This window comes from Podarcis pityusensis, assembly GCF_964106645.2.
Source record: "Podarcis pityusensis genome assembly, chromosome: 8".
Classification (NCBI taxonomy): Eukaryota; Metazoa; Chordata; class Lepidosauria; order Squamata; family Lacertidae; genus Podarcis; species Podarcis pityusensis.
In genome coordinates, this window is record NC_138033.1 from 47,400,068 (window position 1) to 47,419,894 (window position 19,827).

Consider the following 19,827-nt stretch of genomic DNA (forward strand, 5'->3'; position numbering starts at 1 on the left):
TTAACTTTTGTCTTTGTGTGTTCTTTTAGCTTGTAACTTCAGAAATCCTGTAATGGACAAGCAGATTTGCAAGACTTTCATTCTTGTGACTCTGGAATTTAGGATGTTTGGAGTTAAATTTCCTGTGTCAAAGTGCGGCCTTGGACCTAAGGGGAAATGTAGCCTTCACCATCACTTTGGAAGAGTACCCATGCTAAGCCTGATGAGAAACGGCTGCTGAGTGAGAGCATCAGAGAGAGACTTCTTGAAGCTGGAAGAGGCGAAAGAGGCTCTACTTTGGACAGTTGCCCCCATCTCTAGTCCAGCTGTGGGGATGCAGAGTGCAGCTGCTCATTTATCATTGCAGCTTGGCACTGAAAGAACCTGAGACTGTGTCTGCTCCTCTCTTTCAGCTCTTCTTCACAGCTCTTGGAACAGGCTGCAAAGCACACAGGGATATGTGTCCTAAAATAACTGGGATATACAGATGGTTGATTCACACATTTGTGCTCATCACTTGAAGACTCAATCACTTGATTTGCAGGTGTAAATGGTTTCCAGTGAAAAATGTTGCTTGGGGGAGGTGAAGGTGATTCAAGTGTTCAGTCCTCAATTGTGCATTTCACTCATGCCAGTCATTGCTTAATGGTGCAGTTACCAAGTGTTGAACATACCAGTGTGAATTAGTGACTCTTTGTTAAACGGAAGCTGCTGTCAGCTTCATAGCAGTATGGAGAAAGCTGTGAATTAGCACCTAGGAAGGTGGCATATACTGGCAGAGAGTCCCCTAAAGCCACGAGGGGCGGGGAGTGGGTGATATCCAAGAATGTGACTACAGCTTCCTGGGAGGCTGGAAGATTGGCTGCTCAAACAGGGACTTCTCTGAGCCTCTGGTGCTCTGCCCATCTCCCCTTTCACAAGGGGGCAGTTTGCTATGCTGAGCAATATACCCCCTCTTGAGTCCTGCCTTGATAGGCCATAAGCTGAATTTTGTTCCTCTTAATCCCTTTTCTGTCTCTTTCCTCTTGTGTGAAATATGCTGCCACCTGTACAAATCTGAATTAGGTTTTTTGGAGACCAGAAGGTCCATTGTAGTGGGGCTGGAATGACCAAGCTGGCTGATACCTCCTTGGTCTGTAGAGGAGGGGTGAGAGAATATTTTTGGGCATGCTGGTTTCTGCTCCTCCACCCCTTTTCTAATTGGTGCAGGTTTGAAGTCTTAAATTTAAACTCACATGCGGGGAGGGGGATTTGGCAGCTTCCCCTCGGGGCTTGAAGGGGTGCCTCTGTATACCAGTTGCTGAGAATTGCAGGTGGGCAGAGTACTATTGCACCTAGGTCCTGCTTGTGGACTAGGTATCTGGTTGGCCACTGTAAGAACATGATGCTGGACTAGATGGGCCATTGAACTGATCCAGTAGGCTTTACTTATGTTCTTACATAGCTCCTTTAGCTCATACGAGACAAGTAACGTCACTCTTTCAAAATGCAAATGCTGGTGATGAATTTGCATCCATTTTGGCTTAAAAGGCAGATGCTCTTGTGTGCTGTCAGCACCAAGGGGCAAACTCAATTTCAGGTGCTCTCCAGGGATAGCTACAGTTTCCCTCTTCTGGATTTTTATTTCCCTCTCCTCCTTTCCTGCACATCAACAGCTGTTGTGTGTGACTCTTGTTGGCATTGGGGAGTTGTGTTTTTTAGTAAGCATTGGTGTTCATTTTTGTTACTTTTGTGTAGAGAAGAATTTAGCTTGTACCTGGTTTTTTAGGCTACCCCTTGTGTGTTTTTTCTAACTTGTGCTCCACCTTGAGCTATGTAGAGTTGTGCTTGTTTTTTGTTATTGTTTTGTCCTGTTAAATGCCAGTCCGTCTCTGATGTTTGCAGTCAGTGATTCGTTCTGTTTGTCCGTCTCTCTTTGAGAGGCTTGAGTTATGTTTTCAGTAGTACAGGCTATTTTGCCGATATGAAGAGAACTTTTCAGAAAGAGACCTGCTCTAGGTCATTTAATTTTGAATACAGTTTTCAATCGTTCAGGTTTTGGATGGTTTATATCTAATGTGTGTTTCATTTTTTTGGAAAGCTCTATTTTGTATTTAGAAAATGATAAACTATTTTGCTATTTGTACTGAGTGAGTACATTGGCATAAATAATATATATATATAAATATATATATACATATACATATATTCACACACATATATTCTTTTTGCCACAGATTTTTGTGGTAAATGTGTGAGTTTTGTTGTCTGTTTTCCCACAACATGGCATCTAGGAACCAGGGGAAGGGGGGTTGTTGTTAAGTCTTCACAAAGTATTTGAGTACTTTTTGCAGCAGATGTGATTGGTTCATCTCTGGCCGTTCATATAATCAGGCAGCCTCTGTGCTGATTGGCTGTGAGGGCAACTTCACTGCAGAGGTGACACATGTGCATCTTCCTTTGCATGGGAGTCCCTTGACATGAGCCATTCAGCTGTTCACTCATGGTTAATGTCTAATATTTTCTTGCTAGCTTTTTAATTTATAACAACACTACAAATTCACAATTGGAACCTTCTTTCCTCATTTCATGATGTCTGTAGCTGCATTGAGCTTGCTTCTCTTACAATGTTATGTTTCTTTTATTTGCTGAAAGAGTATTGAGGATGGGAAGGAGCAGCCATGTGCCTAACTATGAATGAGGAGGCAGAAAGGGATGTACCAAGCCAGCGGCTTTTGCTTTCACTTCTGGGGATCCTGCAGTTGGGCCTGGGACTGCCTGTGTCTTCTGGAAGAGGCACTTAGTCCCAGGCCATGGCAGGAGCTTTATGGGGAAGAAGTGTGTGGAGAGGGTTGAGTAGGAGCAGGTTGACTTGTACGCTGCTGTGTCTTGTTCACTTCGGTGGCATCAGGACTGTCCTCGGAGGACAGTACTAAGTCACCAGGGACCAATCCTCTATTGAACCAAGTTTCCTGCTCAGAGCTGCTTCTTGTCACTTCTCCCCACATTACTCCAGCCATACAATGCAGGCATCTGTGTTCTGTTTGTTAAAAGGGCTCCTGCTGCTGCTCTGTTCAAAACGGTGATGTACATGGGTTTTTGGGTTGGTTTATTTCTATTTTTTCTTGGTCCATTTTAGGTCAATATTTAAATGTGCAACATTTTTAACGTGATTTGGTTACAAAAAAGTATGTATTTGGAACAAAGGTCTGCTCAGTGGCTGCCTGGTGCTGCACTTTCCTACACCCTTTTTGTTTGTTTTGCGGGGCCTGCATTCTAGAGTTTCATGGAGATGGGACCTCAGCAGCCTTGCAAGGTGCATCTTGTTTCCTGTGTGTTCTTGATCCCCACATGGCATTTGGAGGTCATGTTGTCCCCATTCATTTTACCCTCTGCATCAGTCCACAAGAATCCAACTGAGCCTTTCCACCACAAAGGGCTTCAAACTACAGGAAGCAATCATTTTTATGTGCAACTCCCTCCTCAAACACTCTGGATAAAGCCACATTGGGAATCAGATTTTGTAGAACTGTAAAAGCCCTTGTGGTTTCAGGTCCCTCCCTACATATTAATGGTCAAGAGAGAGCTGTCCTTTCAGGCATCCCTGACTTGCTTTCCTTCCTCCTCTTGTGCACCACTCCAAACATGCCTAGGAAAGTGTTTGTGTCTTATCCTGAGTAATCTTCTAGCACACTGCATCAGAGCAGAGCCTGAAAGGCCAGGAAGTACCTCATTTGGTCTTGCCCACCCTGGCAATGAGCAACTTGGTCATAGCCACATCCCATTTGAAAAGGTTGAAAGGACTAGGTATATTTAGGCTGCACAAGAAACAACGAAGAGGAGATTTGATAACCATCACTAAGTATTTGAGAGGCTGTCACTCTTGATCATGGGAGCAAATTTTTTGTTGTTGTTTTCTCCAGGGCTTCAGTGTTAACCAATAGGTCCATTTTGCAAGAAAAAGGATTTAAACTAAATGTTAGGAAGAACTTCTTGACAGTCCAGGCTGCTTGTGACTGCTTCAGAAAATGGTGGTCTCTTGTTTGAGCTCATAGCAGAGGATTTCCTGCATTGAAATAACTTTTGAGTGTAACCCTGACCTCTGCACCAGACATGGCCCATGTGGATGATGCTGCTGCTGCCACCACTGCAGTTTTCTTTCAGTCCCTGCCACCACTGCCACTTTGATCCTTAAGCCCTTAGGTAGCTTGCCTGTCATCTGGGGTCCATTGTTTCCTCTTTTCAGCAGCTTTTGTATTGGGGCTCTGGCCCATGGAGTCCAACTTGTTTGGAATGAAGTCCCATTTGGACAGGGCAAGGTTTTGTTCTGAACAGTGTGGGCTTGGACCTGCTGAGACCAAGAACCTTGTTGTGCCCATCTGTCCCAACAGCAATTTGTGTGCAACTAATGAAGGTTTTCTCCCCGAGCTAGGCCTGTTAATATCACTGCAGTTCTAACACACTCCCTTCCCCTCCCCTTTCTTGCCATGCTCGCTTAGAACAGAATTCAAGACCAGCCAGCCACCAAGCAGCCTTTTCCAATATCCTGCAATGTGAATGTAGCCTCAGATGGCCCCTTGTGCATTTTGTGTCCCTGGCTTGTGTAGGTGGGTTTCTCAGAGCACTGATAATGGTTTTGTTTATTCTATTGGAGGGGGCGGGAGGGGGACTCATTTGCATTTGTTTTTAGCTATCCTGTGATAACTTGTTGAATATTAAGAGAGAGATATTTTGCTTCTATTGGGACATTTGTATACTTGCAACTATATTTCTGTACACAGCTGCAGTCAAGAATAAAACTTTGAAAGTTTTCATTTTGCAGTGTATTGCTACTTTGCTCCATTCTTTTCAGTATCTTGGAGTCACTTGGTCCTGAAGTGCAAGGCTAGTGTGTTGTCTGCTGAGTCCTGCGCACACTGGCTAGAAGTTTACTAATGATAGCTCAGTTGGTTAGGGCATGATGCTGGTAACACCAGGGTTGCAGGTTTGATCCCCATATGAGGCAGCTGCATATTCCAGCATTGCAGGGGGTTTGGACTAGATGGTCCTCAGGGTCCCTTCCAACCCTACAATTCTATACATCCCTTTTTGCTCTATGGCCGATAAGCAAGCCACCACCAGCGTATATGGATCAGGTGGAGAGGGGTGTCCCTTCACTGGACTGATGGGAAGGTAGAACCTTCTTTGTGTAAATACCTCCTTTGCAGAACCCACCATGTCTGGGCTGGCTTGTCCCATATTACTGTGTCCGGTAGAGCAGCAGACTTAGGCTTCTCCCTTCACCACCTCTCATGGAGACACAAACAGGCACCGTTCCCCTCTGAGCAGTGCTGTCATGAGAGAATCCAACAGGTGTAATAGGTTCAAACTGTATAAATGCCTAGCACAAAATGTGGCCCTTGACTCAATAGACAGCTGCAAGAGAAGGGTTTAAAGTATTTTATTCTAAATTTCTCTGCTGGCGCAAGAGAGACTTGTATAAATCTACATGACATTCCAACAAACCTGACTAATAGAGGCAACACCTGGCTTTGTTGTTAGTACATGTGAAAGTTATTACCAAAGTACAAAAATCTCAAGTAGTATTAATCCCTACTACCAGCAAGTAAACTAAGAGGATTTAAAGCAACCCTTCACCTTCCACGCCAGTTAATTACACTTTTTCCCACCCACCACCCACCCCCTGGAGCACCATTTATTGCCAGGGAACTCTGCCCCTGCCTTCCTGTGCTGTGGCTGATTCCAGCTGGGGAAGGTGGGAGCCCAGTTGTCTTTACCACTCTTCCCAGCTGCCCTCTTTTCAGCTGCATCTGTGGCTTGTTTTGTCTTCAGACAGATTGCCACTGCACCTCTCCTCTGGCAGCTCAAGTCTGGTGCAAGTGGTATTGACTGCCAAGTAGCTTGTTTTATCCATTGTGGATTGGTGGTTGCTAATGAAGTAAAGGCAATGTACTCCACCCACCCACCCCCACTACCTTGAGGCTACTATGACAAGAAATGGAAGAGCTGACAAAAAGCAGCCAGGTAGATCCATACAGTTCTATACAACTACATTCTACTCTGTGTAGATGCATTGAAATCAGTGTGCCTAAGTTAGATATGCCTTTTACTTTTAATGGGTCTGCTCCAAGTAGCACTAACCTATGATGCTCTCCAGGCATATGCACTTGGAGAAGTGCAAGACCCAAGCTCTAAGTACTTTGCTCTAGGGTTGGACCTTCCTGCCAACTCTTCTGTTGCTCAAGGCAGTAAGGTGGTACTCTTTGCTGAGATGGGGGCTGCAAAGAGGAATGTGAAAGGCTGTGGTGGTTGCCCACCTGTGGATTATAAGCTAGGATCTTAAGGCTGCAAAGAGTAGAACAGTAATAATGCAGGCTCCATTGTGGAGTTTGGGTTTCAACTCCCATCATCCTTGTTGGGCTGATGGGACTGGAATCAAACACAGCAGAAGGGCGCCGGTTTGGGGAAGGTCTGCCCTACAGGGACCCTATGAACCCAGAGAAAGTGAAAGTAGGAAACTTTTACTGCTAGCATTACTACAGAAAGGCCTTTTTTTTTGTCCCATTTTACCAACAGAATTTGCTATTTCTGCTGGGCTTTGACTTGATTATCAGGCAGGAGTGGCTTTCCCAGATGCTGGCCAGTTGTCAGCCCATATTTTTTATCTTCTTGCTGTTCCTGGACCTCTTTCTTCAGAAGAAAGCCCCCAGCAAAGCTCAAATCAAAGTTGTTGCTTGGGGCAAAGCTGAGGGGCATCTCCTCCCAGATAGTGGCCAATCTCTTCTTCCACATCTCCAGGATTTGGGAGCGGGCCTCTGGTGGTGTATGGCCAATACTGAAAGCGATCTGGGGTGCCAAGACTTGGAAACCACAGAAATGGAGAGTGCCACTCTGGGGAGTAGGAAGAAAGAACATTTGCAAATCAAATACATATTCAAATAGCGCAGGAGGAATGTAATTAGAACAAGTTCAGGACCAACAAAAAGATCTATAGTGACATTTCCAGTACAGTATGTGTTTTTGTTACCATACTAAATGTCTGCTATGACATTTTTACTCATTTTTAAAACCTAAAATTTGTCTACAACTTTGCACACAAGGGATGTGGGCTTTCTGCTAGGATTCAGTAAACTACAGCTCTTGAAAAAACAGTCATCTCGCCAATTGGTTGGAATGCAGGATTGTAAACCTCTGGATTACACAAAGGTTCTCAAACCAGACAAGTACAGGAACCTGTAAGAATTCTGTGTAAGGCAGAAGCTTGCACCATCTACTTAAGTATTACACCTTTTAATAATAATTTTTAAACTCTCTTAGAAATAGCTATGGGTTTGACAATAAATGTTGCCTTGTTACCTGTATTGGCCAAAGAAGGATGTTGATGTCCCCATTGATGCCTTCAGGGGTGTACATGGAGCCCATCCCACCAGTGGTGAAGGAAAGTAGAGTCTTCTTATTCTGTAAGTAACCAGGTATGAGTTATGCTTTACACAGCAGCTGAGACACTGTCATGCAGAGAGCAACTAGTGAACAAGGGTCATTTTGCAGAGTATTGTGAAACCCCAGCTGATCATCATCTTGCCACAATATGGAGGAAAGGAACTGCACCTTCTCTGTCCCACAGAACACCCTTCTCTAAAATACCAAGAGGCAGGGTCATTGTCAGAATCCTCTGTCTTTTCCCACTACCACCAGAGTCTGCCATATTGTTTCATGCAGAGCACCAAAGAGGCTGACTGCAGGGCTCAAATGCACAACAGACAGGCTGCAGCTACTGGCCAGTTGAAGAGAATGAAAGGTGGTGGCGGCTACAGCAGCAGCAAGACTTCACTCCCACCAAATCCCCACTGCATACCTACCTTGAAGGGCCCCTGGTCATACATGGCACTGTAGGAGTAGGCAAATCCACCAGTGAGGACACGCTCATACCACCCTTTCAAGATGGCCGGGACACCAAACCACTGGAGAGGGAACTGCAACAGAAGCAGAGCCATAGGATAAGGGTTGAGGCCCCTGTTGCACATTCATTTCATGGTACTTTGGAGTCCAGGTACCATTCCCAAAAAGCTCTTCAGTGCCCATGGCATTCCCTTAGAACCACTAGTTCCAGAACTTTGTTCCAATGTCAAGCTCTAGCAGGTGGAGTCTCCTTCTTTGGAGGTCTTTAAGCAGAGGCTTGACAACCATATGTCAGGAGTGCTCTGATGGTGTTTCCTGCTTGGCAGGGGGTTGGACTCGATGGCCCTTGTGGTCTCTTCCAACTCTATGATTCTATGATTCAGGGGGTTAGAAGCATATTGTTTTCCCCCTGTGAAGTACAGGCCCTATGTGGACAATTTCCATGTTTGCCAGAATCCAATTTTTAAAGCCTGAGCTTTAAAAAAGTGTTGCTCCCACCCTCTTTACTGAATTAGGACTTCCTAAATTTGCCTCTCCAGAGTTCACTGGTCAGCAAGATTCATGGCCAAAATTCACACTCAGGTCAAACACTACAAGCCTTCTTGCCTAAGGCAAGAAGAGGCTTATGATGCAGGTGAAAAGTCACCCCCCTCTAAATCCCCTCCCAGGAAGCCGGTGCCCATCTATGATAGTTGGAGAAGGGCTGTAGAAGGGGTAGACTCATGCCTGAAAACCTGGAGAAACAGTTCACTTAAACAACCCTAGGCTTGATGGACCAGGTGGTCTGACTCCTTAGCGTCCTATGATCTGGGAACCACCTGGAAGATGACAAGATCGGCAGCGTCCAGCTTTTTTTGCTCCTCTACGATGTCCTTGCTCAGGCGGCCTTCTTTCCATGCCAGCCCCGTTTCGGCCGGGTAGCTGAAGTGCTGCGGGTCCTTCGGCTTGCCTGAGGGAGGGGGAGAGGGGGAAGGGTGGGTCCAGGCACGCAGGCGAGGCCGAGCCCCCAGAGGCTCCGGGAAAGGAGCGGCAAAAGGTCCCGGGTACTCGCCCCGACGACAGTTCCTCCAGGCAGGAAGGCTGGGGAAAGCGCCCCCTCCCAAACGGCCTGAAACCCAGCCGAGCTGGCGCCGCCGCCGCCAATCTGTGCAGACACACCTAGCGGAGCGAGAGGGACCCAGAGACCTATGTACCGGTGACGTCGTCCCGGGAGAGGACCGGGTTGAAGCGCATGGCGTAGAGATCCGAGACGGTCACCTTCCACCCACTCTTCTGCAGCGCCTCGACAGCCGCCTCTTTCATGGCATAGTTGAAGGATGTCCGCTCCGGGTGGGCCAGCACGATCAGCGCCTGCCGAGCTGCAAGGAGAGCAGGAGGGCAGAGCCTGGCAAGGCAAGGCGCCTCGGGCGGCCAAAGCTCCGGGAGAGCCGCCCTGCCGCCGCGGCTGCAGCAGAGGCGGACAGACTCCCGCCTCGGCGCCTCCCACCAGGGCAGCGCAGCGCAGCCTCGCAGGCCCCTGCCTGCCTTTCGGGGGCCCGCCAGGTGGGCGCCACCCGCCTTCTTGCAAGTTGCTGCCGGCGCTGCGGCAGGGCCTCGGGGAACCCGAAGGGAGACGCTCTCGAGGCGGGAAAGGACTCCTGCAGGGGGAGCCTGTGCCTTGGAGACTCGACTCGACTCGATCCCACCCACCCCCGTCCTTCCTCTCTTTTCGACCTGCTCGCTTGGCTCCGCGGGGCAGCCTGATGCGTACTTTAGGGCCCATCAGAGTAAGGCTGGGCCGAGGAGATGAGCTACTTACCAGCCATGGCGATGCAAACCGGGCAGCAGTTGAACTAAGCCGTCGGCGCCGCGGGTCTTATAAGAGGCGGAGGAGGCGCGGATTTGCTGAGTCACTGGGGCGGGGAAACCACACTCCGGCCAGACCCAGCATGTTGCCTCTTGGTGCCCCGAGGGGAAGGCTTCGCCCCGAGGGAGACTGCCTCTGTACCGCGAAATTCATGACCAGGAGCCATCGAGAGCCCATTCACTTCTCCCTTAATTTGGCAGCTCTCCATCTAAAGACACGCCTCCGGCCCAGCATCCCGCTTTCTCCCAGTAACCAACCACCAGATGTCCGAAAAGGAAGACGCAAAACCTCCTGTCATTTGTGCCATTGGCATTCAGAGATAGACGCTGAAGGGTCCATTTAGCTGTCATGCTGTTAGGGGCAAGCGTCCACTCGTAGCCCTCACAGGGGAGACTGGTGACAATGCTTAATACAGTAGCTTCATTTCCAACATGGGTGTAGCCAGGATTTGGGGGGGGGGGCAGGACCGACACCCAGCTTGCCCATGGTTTCCAACGTGAAATGTGCCCGTTTCATTGATGCAGTCCCAGCTTGCGGCTCTATCCAAGGCAAAACCCCAGACAGAATTTATCTCACTGGAAAGCAGATAAAAGGGCACCAGAGTATGCCATACTGCTTCACCTGCCCATTTGCTGGCAGAAAGCAGAGAAAAATTGACGATAGGAAGCCTTCTGCAAAGTGAACCTGGAACACCTGTATTTGCAAATGAAATACAGGAACCCAGCCTTGTACTCTGCCTTTCCTTAATTCTGCATGACTCCCGACCCCTGCTGCAAATGAAGACACAAGCCCCAGCCCTGCCTCAGCTGCCTTCTCTGGAAAACATACATTGAAAAGGTGGAGAAATTGCCCTTCTAGCACCTCTTAATAAGAGTCATTGAAGTGTTTGCAAACTGGCCACAGCACAGCCAACCGAGGTACTTCATTTGGTCCAGGATGGGGCAAAGGTGAGTACCAGGGTAGATGCTTTAGAACGTGTGTGCAGATGGCAGCTTTGGGGAAGGATCAGTGCTTGCCAAGGACTCCTCCCATTCTGGATCTCTTACTGTATTAGCAGATCCGTGTGGCAGGCCTGCACAATTTAACCCCCTCCCCTGCAAAAAAAAAAAAAGGGACCTTGCTAGTTGAAGATACCCATGTTGGTTCAGTGCTGAAGTGTTAAGCCACGCTGCTAGAAAGATGCAGTTTGAACTTGTCTTTGGTGATGAAATTACAGAATGTGAATTTTACAAGAATCGCTCACAGGCTTCCAGCTAGGCATTCTTGCTGGTGGCTTTTGACATCTCAGCAGCCCTTCCCTTGCCCACAGCATTTTGGGGAAGGACTTTTAGCTCTTTTTTTGAAATGAGCAGAATCCCTCAATTATTGAATGAAGGCTATCCCTATTAAACAATTCATGCCCTGAGTTAGTGGTACATACAGTACAGGAATGAATGTAAAAAATCCTACATTAGTGCAAAGACTTAAGTAAGTCTAGAGATGGGCATTCATTCTGGAGGATATGGCATTTTCATTCAATGAAAATTGAACTGTAGACAATGCAAAAACCCATTTAAATACTAGCTGTGAAAAAAGCTGCTGTTAATCCTCTTCAGAGGCACCAAATAGCCTAGTCAGTTAGTGTTTGAATCTGTACCTTTTGTGACATCTGATGATGTGCAGCTATTCTTATATACGAAGTCAGACCGTTGGTCCTTCAAGCCTAGCAGTATTTACTCTGCAGGGTGTAAGGACAAAAGATGAGGCTGCTGGATCAGGTCAGTGAGCCATCTAGTCCCACATCCTGTTCTCATAGTGCCCAACCAGATGCCTGCAAGCTGGACATGAGTGCAACAAGCACTTTCCCCACTTGTGATTCCCAGCAACTGGTTTTCAGAGGCACGATAATGCAGGTACAACATAGCCATTGATAGCCTTCTCCTCCACGAATTTGTCTAATCCTCATTTAATGCTATCCAAGTTGGTGGCAATCATTGCCTCTTGTGAAAGCTAATTCCATAGTTTAACTATGCGCCGTGTGGAGAAGTCTTTTCCTTTGTCTGTCCTAAAACGACAGTCAGGGCATGTATCCACAGCAGTGAGCAGAGGAGAAATGACCGCTGGGAGGGGCGCAGAGAGAAGAAATGCCATGGTGCCTCTGCTGTACCACAACCAGACATCTTCATCTGCCCCTGCTGCAACAAAACATGTTTCTTCTGCATTGGTCTCTACACCCAAAGTGCTGTAACTCTCCCGCAGTTTGATTTTACCCAAAGGTGCCCTTTCCCATTGTCTCCCAAGACAGACGATGCCAACAACTTATTCCTGCCACCCATCCACTGCATCATTCATCAAGCTCTTTGTACAGCTCAGATTACTGCTTGGATCTTTGGAGGGAGAAATTACCAATTAAAAAATGGGAGCATGTGAAATAGTAAGCACATGAAAGAATTAGCTCTTGCTCTTGCTGCCACAATGGGGAGAAGGCTAGGCAAATACACAAAGCCTTACCAGCTCAGGCTCCTATCAAGGGACTACTGGACTGCTGGCATTGACAACAGGCAAATGGTATCCAAAGCAATCAGAGAGAACTAGGACTCTTTAAGGGGGTCCCCAGGGCCCTAGATGTTGCTGTAGTCCTTAGTCCAGTCATAAACAAAGGAGAACAACATGCTAATTAGACTCCAAGCAGGCCAAGAGCTTTGCTAAGAGGTATCTCTGTGCTCGGCGTGGCACTTGGGTCCTCACAACCACATTGAATCAGTTTCCTGTGAGGCTACTGGTGTTCCCCAACAGCCTCTGGGTGCCACTACAAAGAATCCTGTGGACAGTATTTGGAAGTAGTAAAATGATTTCAGGCTGTACCAAACTAGCTTCTGTTGCTGACCATGGCTATATTCTATATCAGTACTGTAATGGGATGGATCCAGAGGCAGCAATGTCACATGAATTTTGGGCGATGGTCATTTCTCTGAATGCTCTGCTCTGTGGCAAGATCACACACCTCCTGGGAGTATTTTCAATACATATGGGAATTCATATTAATTAATTAGTAGAATACAATTCCAATAGGAAGCAGCAGTGTCTGCTTTTGGCGAAAGGTGTATGGGAATAGGTAAAAGAGAAAGGTACAAGTCACCAAACTTTGCTAAAAGTGTGTGTGTGTGTGTGTGTGTGTGTGTGTGTGTAAGCCACTCCTGTGTTTATTAAGTCCTAGCCACCAAGGGCAGGTCTTTGGTGTTTGCACGGCAGATTCAGAACAAAGCAAGCAGGCTAGGCATGCCTATGAAATTGGCAACTGCCTCCCTAGAAGATGGCAAAGAATGTTTTTGACAGCCCTTTCATTCAAGCTGCAAATGCCCAGATTAACTTTGTGTGGTGCCAGGGTGGGGCACTGTTAGCGACTTAACTAGAGCTATGCAAGGACTGGGCAGGGCCCTTTGTTTGCACTAGAAATCTATCTAATCAAATTTCATTTACTAGTCAGTTTTGCTCCCAGGTATATAGTGAGCCTTTGTTGCATGTTGGGGCATAGTTAGGAGGAATGGAACAGGGGCCAGTCTGCAGCAAACTGGCTGTTAACCTTTTCTCTACAAGGAAAAGGCTTGTTAAGTGCAAGGAGGATTTGCTGTAGCCCAAGGCAGGAAGCAGTAGAAAATGTGATACAACTTGTCTTGCAAGGGGACCCACCAGAGGGTTGGGGGTGAACACCTGCCGCTCTCCCTGTGAGTAGGACATAGCCTTATGGAGTTGCCACCAGCTCATTGCTAGGCATTTTTGCAGTTTTTTGTGACATTCCTGCACTTGTCCTTCTCATGGCTCTTTTAGCCCCTTTTCACAAAAGAGAAAAGATTTTAAGCAACCTATTGTCATATGTTTTGACAATAGTGGAAGTGATCTTTTGAGTTAAACAGAGGCCTATTCCCCAGCGTAGGTATTTAGACCAAAAATTAAACAGGCTTTTACAGGTTCCTACTCTTATTAGCCCACATGGATGTGTGTTTTGGGGTTAATCAGCTACTGGGCCGTAAACTTTTCTGTTTTTGCTTTGAACAGCCACTTCCGAGGAAGAGCTTTGTGGAACTCAAAAGTTTGCAGCCAGCAATGTGATAGAAGACAGTCAAAGAGCAGTGCTTCCAGTCTAGCCATCCCAACCAGCTTACGGTATGGCTGAAGACCTGGTAGAAAAAGGCCAAGGCTTGTGCTCTTGACTGCTACAAGGGAAAGGCTCATGGAAGAAAAGGGGTCTAGTTGTCAGGAAAGGGACAAGCTAAACTACAAAGAGCTGTGCACAGACACCAAATGTGCAGACACCCTGGTTTATTAAAAAACAAAACAAAACATGCAGCCACCGCTGCTGAGTCTTTTGCATCAGAATGCACCCAAGACCTGAGCGCAGCACATGGATTCTGCCACACGAGGGCCACTCTCACTTTCCAGATCACTTTGTCAGTCTGCCGCCCACCTTCCTGCTGCTTGCCGTTTATTCACACTAATGTCTGTTGCCTTGGAAGCAGTCAGGAAGTAGCGCCAAGGGGCAAAGTCCTGCCTTCACACAAGCTATAGGAAACAAAAGACTTGTCCTCCCTTCATTGACAAGTGGGACAAGTGGGTGATTGCATCTCTCCCCACCTCATCTCTTTTTCACAAATTTTTTGGAGGCTGTGTTGGGGTTCAGACGCCTCCTGCCTGCACCCAGCGCCGTATCCCGGATCTGTAGATTGGCCGCCCGGCTGTAGATGTCGTTTTCCGCAAATGGAGAAACTCCTGCAATATAATCGGGGTCAAATACGTTTGTCTTCTGCCTGGCCTTGCGAGAGAGCCGTTGCTGGGGGAAGTGCTGGTCCTCTGTCAGGTGGGGATTGTTTGCGTGTTTCCCACCCTGAGGAGCTGGAAGAGAGTACTGTGGAAAGAAAGAGGCACACAGTGAAGCCAAAAGGCCCAATGCACCCTGCCCCACACCCCTGACAGGGAGAGGCATCTCACACTTGACTTTCATCCTTGTTGTATTTTTTCCAAGTTACGGTTTTACATTTTTACTTACAGTGGTATCCAATCCACTCATGGTCGTAGCATGAGGAGTGACAGCTGCACAACGGACACCCCCACATCTTCTCCCCCCATAATCTGTTATGGGGTTCCCTCAACTCTTTGGAGAAGATTTGGGAAGGCGTAGGATACATGCAGGGGGAAATTTTGTTGCACAACCATAAATCGTTGTGCTAGTGGATCAAGTTCCTTAATGCTACACTAGATAGAACTGGCCACAGAACTTTTGCCATTGGGAGGAAATAAATAAACCCAGAGAAGATTCTTCTGCTGGCCCCAGAGGCCATCATGGCCTGCTGCAGACTCTTACTTCTTGCCTCAGGTGCTCAGCTGGGAGCACGGGCAGCCAGCAGAGACAACAACAAGCACGGAAAGCCCATAAGAGCACTGGAGCCCAGAGCAGAGCTGCTCACCCGGAGGCCACGGGGGTTCAAGACCTTGGGATTCCGGGAAAAATGCATGTGGATGGTGCCATCGTCGTCTACGCTCACCGCCACCTTCTTAAGCGTCTTGTTCCCGCAGTGAGGGCAGAAGAGCCGGGTCATTTCTGATGTGGTTCTGGAGGAAAGCAGAGAAGCCAGTCAGTGGCTTGACAACCTTGGCAGCAGCCCATTGCCCAAGCCCAGGGGGCATCTCCTGAATACAGCTAGACACAGGCCCAGCTGTTACCCATATGCCAGAGATTGCAGCCCAGCCACCAACTCATCACATACTTGAAGCAGCCGTGGCAGCGCAGGACGTAGCTCCGGGTGTGCCGGATCAGCATGCCATTGACTGCCAACACATGCAGGCCCATCTGCAGCAGAATGTTCTGTGGGAAAGAGACCAGAGAAGGGGAGGGGAGCCCAATCAGCACCCAATGTGCCCCCATGATGCTGGTGCAGGGCAAGTCCCTCTCAACAGACTTTGGATACTCCATAGGCCGGGGTCTTGGAAAGGGCTGGAGCTAAAATAAGGCAATGCTTGCTCTCCTTTTTAAAAAACACAAAATGCTGGCTTTGGAAGTTTGCTCTTCTTTTGCTGCTGGGCTGACCAAGCTTCTCCAGTTGAAAGAGAGCCCCCAGTTTCCTCTCCTTCAGGTCTGCCAGGTTGCCCAACTCGGAACACAAAGCGCTGCTTCCCCTCTCCCCTTCCTGTTTTTGTCCCACTGCCTGTTTGCCTTCAGTCCACCTCCTGGAGCTTCTCGTCTCTCTCTCTCATCCCTCTGCTCTACACCTGACCACTTCCATTCCCTCTTCTCAGCTTCCTGCTGCCACCCAAGTCACCCCTTGCTGCTCATGAGCCACCCTTTCTGTCCCTCCTATTCTCATCATGTTCTTCCAACATAGACCATAAAACCTCTGCTGGGCCTCCAGGCAGCTGTAGCAGGCACAAGAATGTAGCAGGAGGCTTACAAGGATGAAAGGGTAAGCATACATCTTTCTCCCTCCCCTCAAGCCCTGGGAACCACCTGGTCTCACACAGCCCACACTTGCCTGCATGGCAAAGTCGGTGGTGACACAGCCAACCTGCACACCAGCTGGCTCTTCAGCCTGGCCCATGCCCTGTTGGATCTGCTTGATGTTGCTAGGCGTGATCCAGCCTTCCTCGTCATCGCTGTCCTCTCCACTCTGCTCCTCTTCCTCACCACTACTCTTGTTGCCTTTGGGGTCCTCCGGCACAATAACAACAGCATCCGCTTTCTGCGAAAAACAGACCAATTGGGAGAGGATCCGCTGAGCACGGAACCTTCCCAGGCTATGGAGATGAAGGTGGTGCCCGTGTCCCAGTGAGGCAGGAAGAAAGGAAAGAATGCTAGACTTCTTACCAGCAAGTCCTGTAGGTCCTCCTCAATGCTGGGCAGAGGGTTCCTCCAGAACAGGAAGGAACCAAACTCAGAGGTTTCAGGGCCTGTGGAGTCTGCAAAGTTTCTGCTTCCCACCACGGAAGGACTCTTCTCACCTCCTGGGCACTTGGTCTAGGAGAAAAGTTGGGCAGAAGAAAAGCTGACATGTATGAATTGCCAGAAGAAACAGTCTTATAGAAGCTCCAGATTGCTTACACTGACTGGCAGCAATGACTCTCTGGGGTGTTTACCTGGAGATGCTGGCTGGGATTGAACCTGGGACCTTTTGCAGGCAAAGCAGGTGCTCCACCACTGAGAAATTTGCCCATCCTCCATGGCCCTCTTAGAAAAGCCGTGTGTGGCTACCTCTTCCTTTAGGCTTCTGGTAGATGCCGAATGGTCACTGGATCCTCACACAAGCCAAGGAGGAGATGCTGCCTATCAAGGACTCCCAGCGCAAGGGCTCAACTGGCACACCTGGTCATTCCCAGATTACACCCCGTGCAACCAGGAGGAGGGGAGGGGCAGTGAGTCATCAAGGTGTGCTACCCTCTGCCCCTACTCCTTCCATGAATAGTGGGGCAGAGTTTCAGATTGCTCACAGAGGCAATTACCTTGGAAGGTAGATGGAAGCCAGCAACATGAACAGGTGTCTCAGGGTGCTGCTTTGTTGAGCTGAGTTTTACCTGCAAGGATCCAGGGTGGGGAGAGAAAAGGAAGTGGGATGTGGGTCAGGTAGGGCATATTGTTGATTTTTGCAGCAGCAGCTGCCTCACAAAACCTACCTTCCCAGAGTCTGATCAGCATTTGAGCAGCAATGGCAAGAAGAATGGCATTCAAGCCACAGCAGAGCATAGGACAGGATTCAGGCAGTGCATAATCAGCCTGTTTGGCATTTGCAGCAGCAGGAAACAGACAAAGACAAAACATAGGTTGCTAACACATGCAGCTGGTGGCAAGAGTGTCCTGCATTCATGTGGAACTGGATTGCCCCCTCCTACTGGATAGGAAGAATATTGCAATAAGGGGCCTCCTCGATCAGCCACAGAGGGAGTTGACTTCCCTCCTCACTGGCAGAAAGAACCCTTTTCAATTGTCCTGGGAGTGCACAGCTGAAAGGAAGGAGCAAATGCTGACATCAGCCAGGGGAACAAGGGCTGCAGGGTCATTTACAGCATCTCTATCCAAGCAAGGAAATATTATCTTGGCCCCAACTAGATAGTAATGCCTGTGCCCACCCCACCACTTGGTTCCTGGCATTATCCATCTGGTCAACAAGCCCCCCCCCCCCCCCGCTTCCCTTATTTCCCCTTCTCTTGTGTGTCTTGTTTTTTTAAGTGTGTAAGCCTAAGGGCAGGACCTCTCTCTGTCTGTCTTTTAATTAATGTGAGTTGTTTGGAAGAAAACATTTGCCTGAAAAGCAGGATACAAAACCAACATCATAGTAAATAAATATTTTGCTGGAAAAGGCCCCTTCAAAAGAGAAATCATAAAAGGAAGATCCACCTTCTGCTCTGGCTCTTTCTTCAAGTGAGCCACACCAACATTTTCTGCTTCCAGCTGGTAGGTCAAGGCCAGGACTTGGATGTCTGTGGCTGAAAGACTGGGGTAGTCACCCGTCTTCTTGGAAAACTCCGTCACTAGAAACAAAGGAGGATTTCAGTGTTTAAGTCCAGAGGCAAAACTAGGAAATCACAACCGGTCATGAGAAAAAGTGCTTCTCTAATTCCAGAGGGCACTAGGAAAACATATCAAAGAGCAAGTAACAATGAAGCAATTGTAGGTGATCAACTTGATTTCTACTCCTGACTGTGTGTGTGTGTGTGTGTGTGTGTATCACATGTTAGTTGGGGTTATACTCAACAAAGCCCCACCCAGAGTAGATCAATTGAAATTAATGAAAGTAAGTCATGTCCATTAATCTCAATGGGTCTACCCTGAGTAGGACTAGAATTGAATACCATCCTTTGCTCTCCAGTCAAGAGCTCAAAGTTACTTACAAAAAGAAAAAGGCAAGTCACGGAAGAGGGGATGGGGTGGGAGAGGGGCAGGAAGAATAGACCACGAAGCAGAGGCTACTCACCAAGCCTTACATATTCAGGAAAAGGCTGCTTGAAGTGGAGCTCATAGGGCAGCACTGCCAACCGCCTGCGGGTCTCCTTGTCTCGGATCTCAGTCACCACCTCTCGGATTGTGTAGATGTTCTTGCCAATGTCCTGCCAGTGGGGAAGACACAGCTGAGACTGTTGCAAGTGGGTCAGGAACCTGAGGGCTGGAAGGGGGCTGGGCCGGGGTGTGTGTGTGTGCAACTAGGTTAGGGAAGAGAGAGGCAGACCTATAGCCACACCTCTCCTGACCTACTAATCACACTCTAGGAGCAAAAGCTAATCTGGGGGTTCTGGGATGCCCACATACCGAGAAGCATAACAGGGCCACCTGCAACAAGGGAGGGGACACCAGGAGTCCCATGCAACATTCTGAGGAGCCACCTTGGCTTGGTAGACGGGTGTGTGTGTGTCCCCAACCGCCTGAAGCTGTCAAGGGATAGGGAACAATCTCCAAGTCCACAACCCCAACCTGCCATGCGCCCTAAGGAGAGTCTCTGTCTAGGCAGCTTTCTCTCTCTACTCGGGATGGCCTAATAAAAGTCTCCAGGTCCAACAAAAATCTACGCAAAGTAAAGCATACACCTGGGCCTGTGGACCTTTCTCGCGCGGCTCCCCAGTGGGCCACTGGCCGAGCTAGGTAGCCGCTCTCAGCCTTTTCCCACTGTACCTGAAGCGGGGCTCCACGCAGGAAAGCTCCAGCATCAGCCACGACGTGCTCCACGGGAGCCATTTTGCCCGACTTTAGCTTGTGACTCCCAGGGCACTCTGGGAAGTGTAGTCTTTCCACCCGCTCTCCATTGTGGAGCATGCTGGGAACTGTGCGGCCTCACACAGGATAGTTCGTGGAAGAAAGGCATGCTGGGAGCTGTAGTTCCCATCTAAAATCGTCCTTTCTTCCTAGACTTAAAAAAGAATAGAAAGAGCATTGCATTGTTTGAAGGCGGGGCTTTTCATCTAATACTTTTGATGCCGCCCACCCGCCTCCAAAGAATCCCGGGGAAATAAACTTCCACTTCCAGTCCCACAATTTCCACTCCTGCCTCATCCCGACAACCGGAAGTCGGAGCCCCTGCAGCCACCGCTTCCTCCGCCATTCCGCTCTAGCCGTCCCGGCTCCGTAGCCTCCCTTTCCACTTCCGAAGTATGTGTCACGTGACGTGTCA

The 19,827-nt window shown here is 48.5% G+C and overlaps 3 protein-coding genes across 12 annotated transcripts in view; 1 reads left to right on the forward strand and 2 right to left on the reverse strand.

Moving 5' to 3' along the window:
• NFAT5 (nuclear factor of activated T cells 5) overlaps positions 1 to 4,784 on the forward strand; it is a 76,319-nt gene extending 71,535 nt beyond the window's left edge. For all 10 annotated transcript variants that reach the window (XM_081015329.1, XM_081015331.1, XM_081015337.1 and 7 more), the window contains one exon: positions 30 to 4,784. The gene's annotated coding sequence lies outside the window, so the exon portion shown is untranslated. The remainder of the gene's footprint in view (positions 1 to 29) is intronic.
• Positions 4,785 to 5,382: 598 nt separating this feature from the next.
• On the reverse strand, positions 5,383 to 9,787 carry NQO1 (NAD(P)H quinone dehydrogenase 1). Its single transcript, XM_081017720.1, has 6 exons — positions 9,656 to 9,787; positions 9,051 to 9,215; positions 8,676 to 8,806; positions 7,818 to 7,931; positions 7,315 to 7,416; positions 5,383 to 6,849 (listed from the first exon to the last, which is right to left on the reverse strand). Exons 1-6 carry the CDS (start codon positions 9,660 to 9,662, stop codon positions 6,541 to 6,543), a joined length of 828 nt encoding a protein of 275 aa, XP_080873846.1. The 5' UTR covers positions 9,663 to 9,787; the 3' UTR covers positions 5,383 to 6,540.
• A 4,200-nt stretch (positions 9,788 to 13,987) lies between these two features.
• NOB1 (NIN1 (RPN12) binding protein 1 homolog) lies at positions 13,988 to 19,621 on the reverse strand. Its single transcript, XM_081017718.1, has 9 exons — positions 19,332 to 19,621; positions 18,640 to 18,772; positions 18,063 to 18,196; positions 17,171 to 17,242; positions 16,539 to 16,688; positions 16,207 to 16,413; positions 15,445 to 15,542; positions 15,145 to 15,289; positions 13,988 to 14,585 (listed from the first exon to the last, which is right to left on the reverse strand). The coding sequence occupies exons 1-9, from the start codon at positions 19,470 to 19,472 to the stop codon at positions 14,316 to 14,318; spliced, it is 1,350 nt and encodes a 449-aa protein (XP_080873844.1). The 5' UTR covers positions 19,473 to 19,621; the 3' UTR covers positions 13,988 to 14,315.
• Between the last annotated feature and the right edge of the window lie 206 nt (positions 19,622 to 19,827).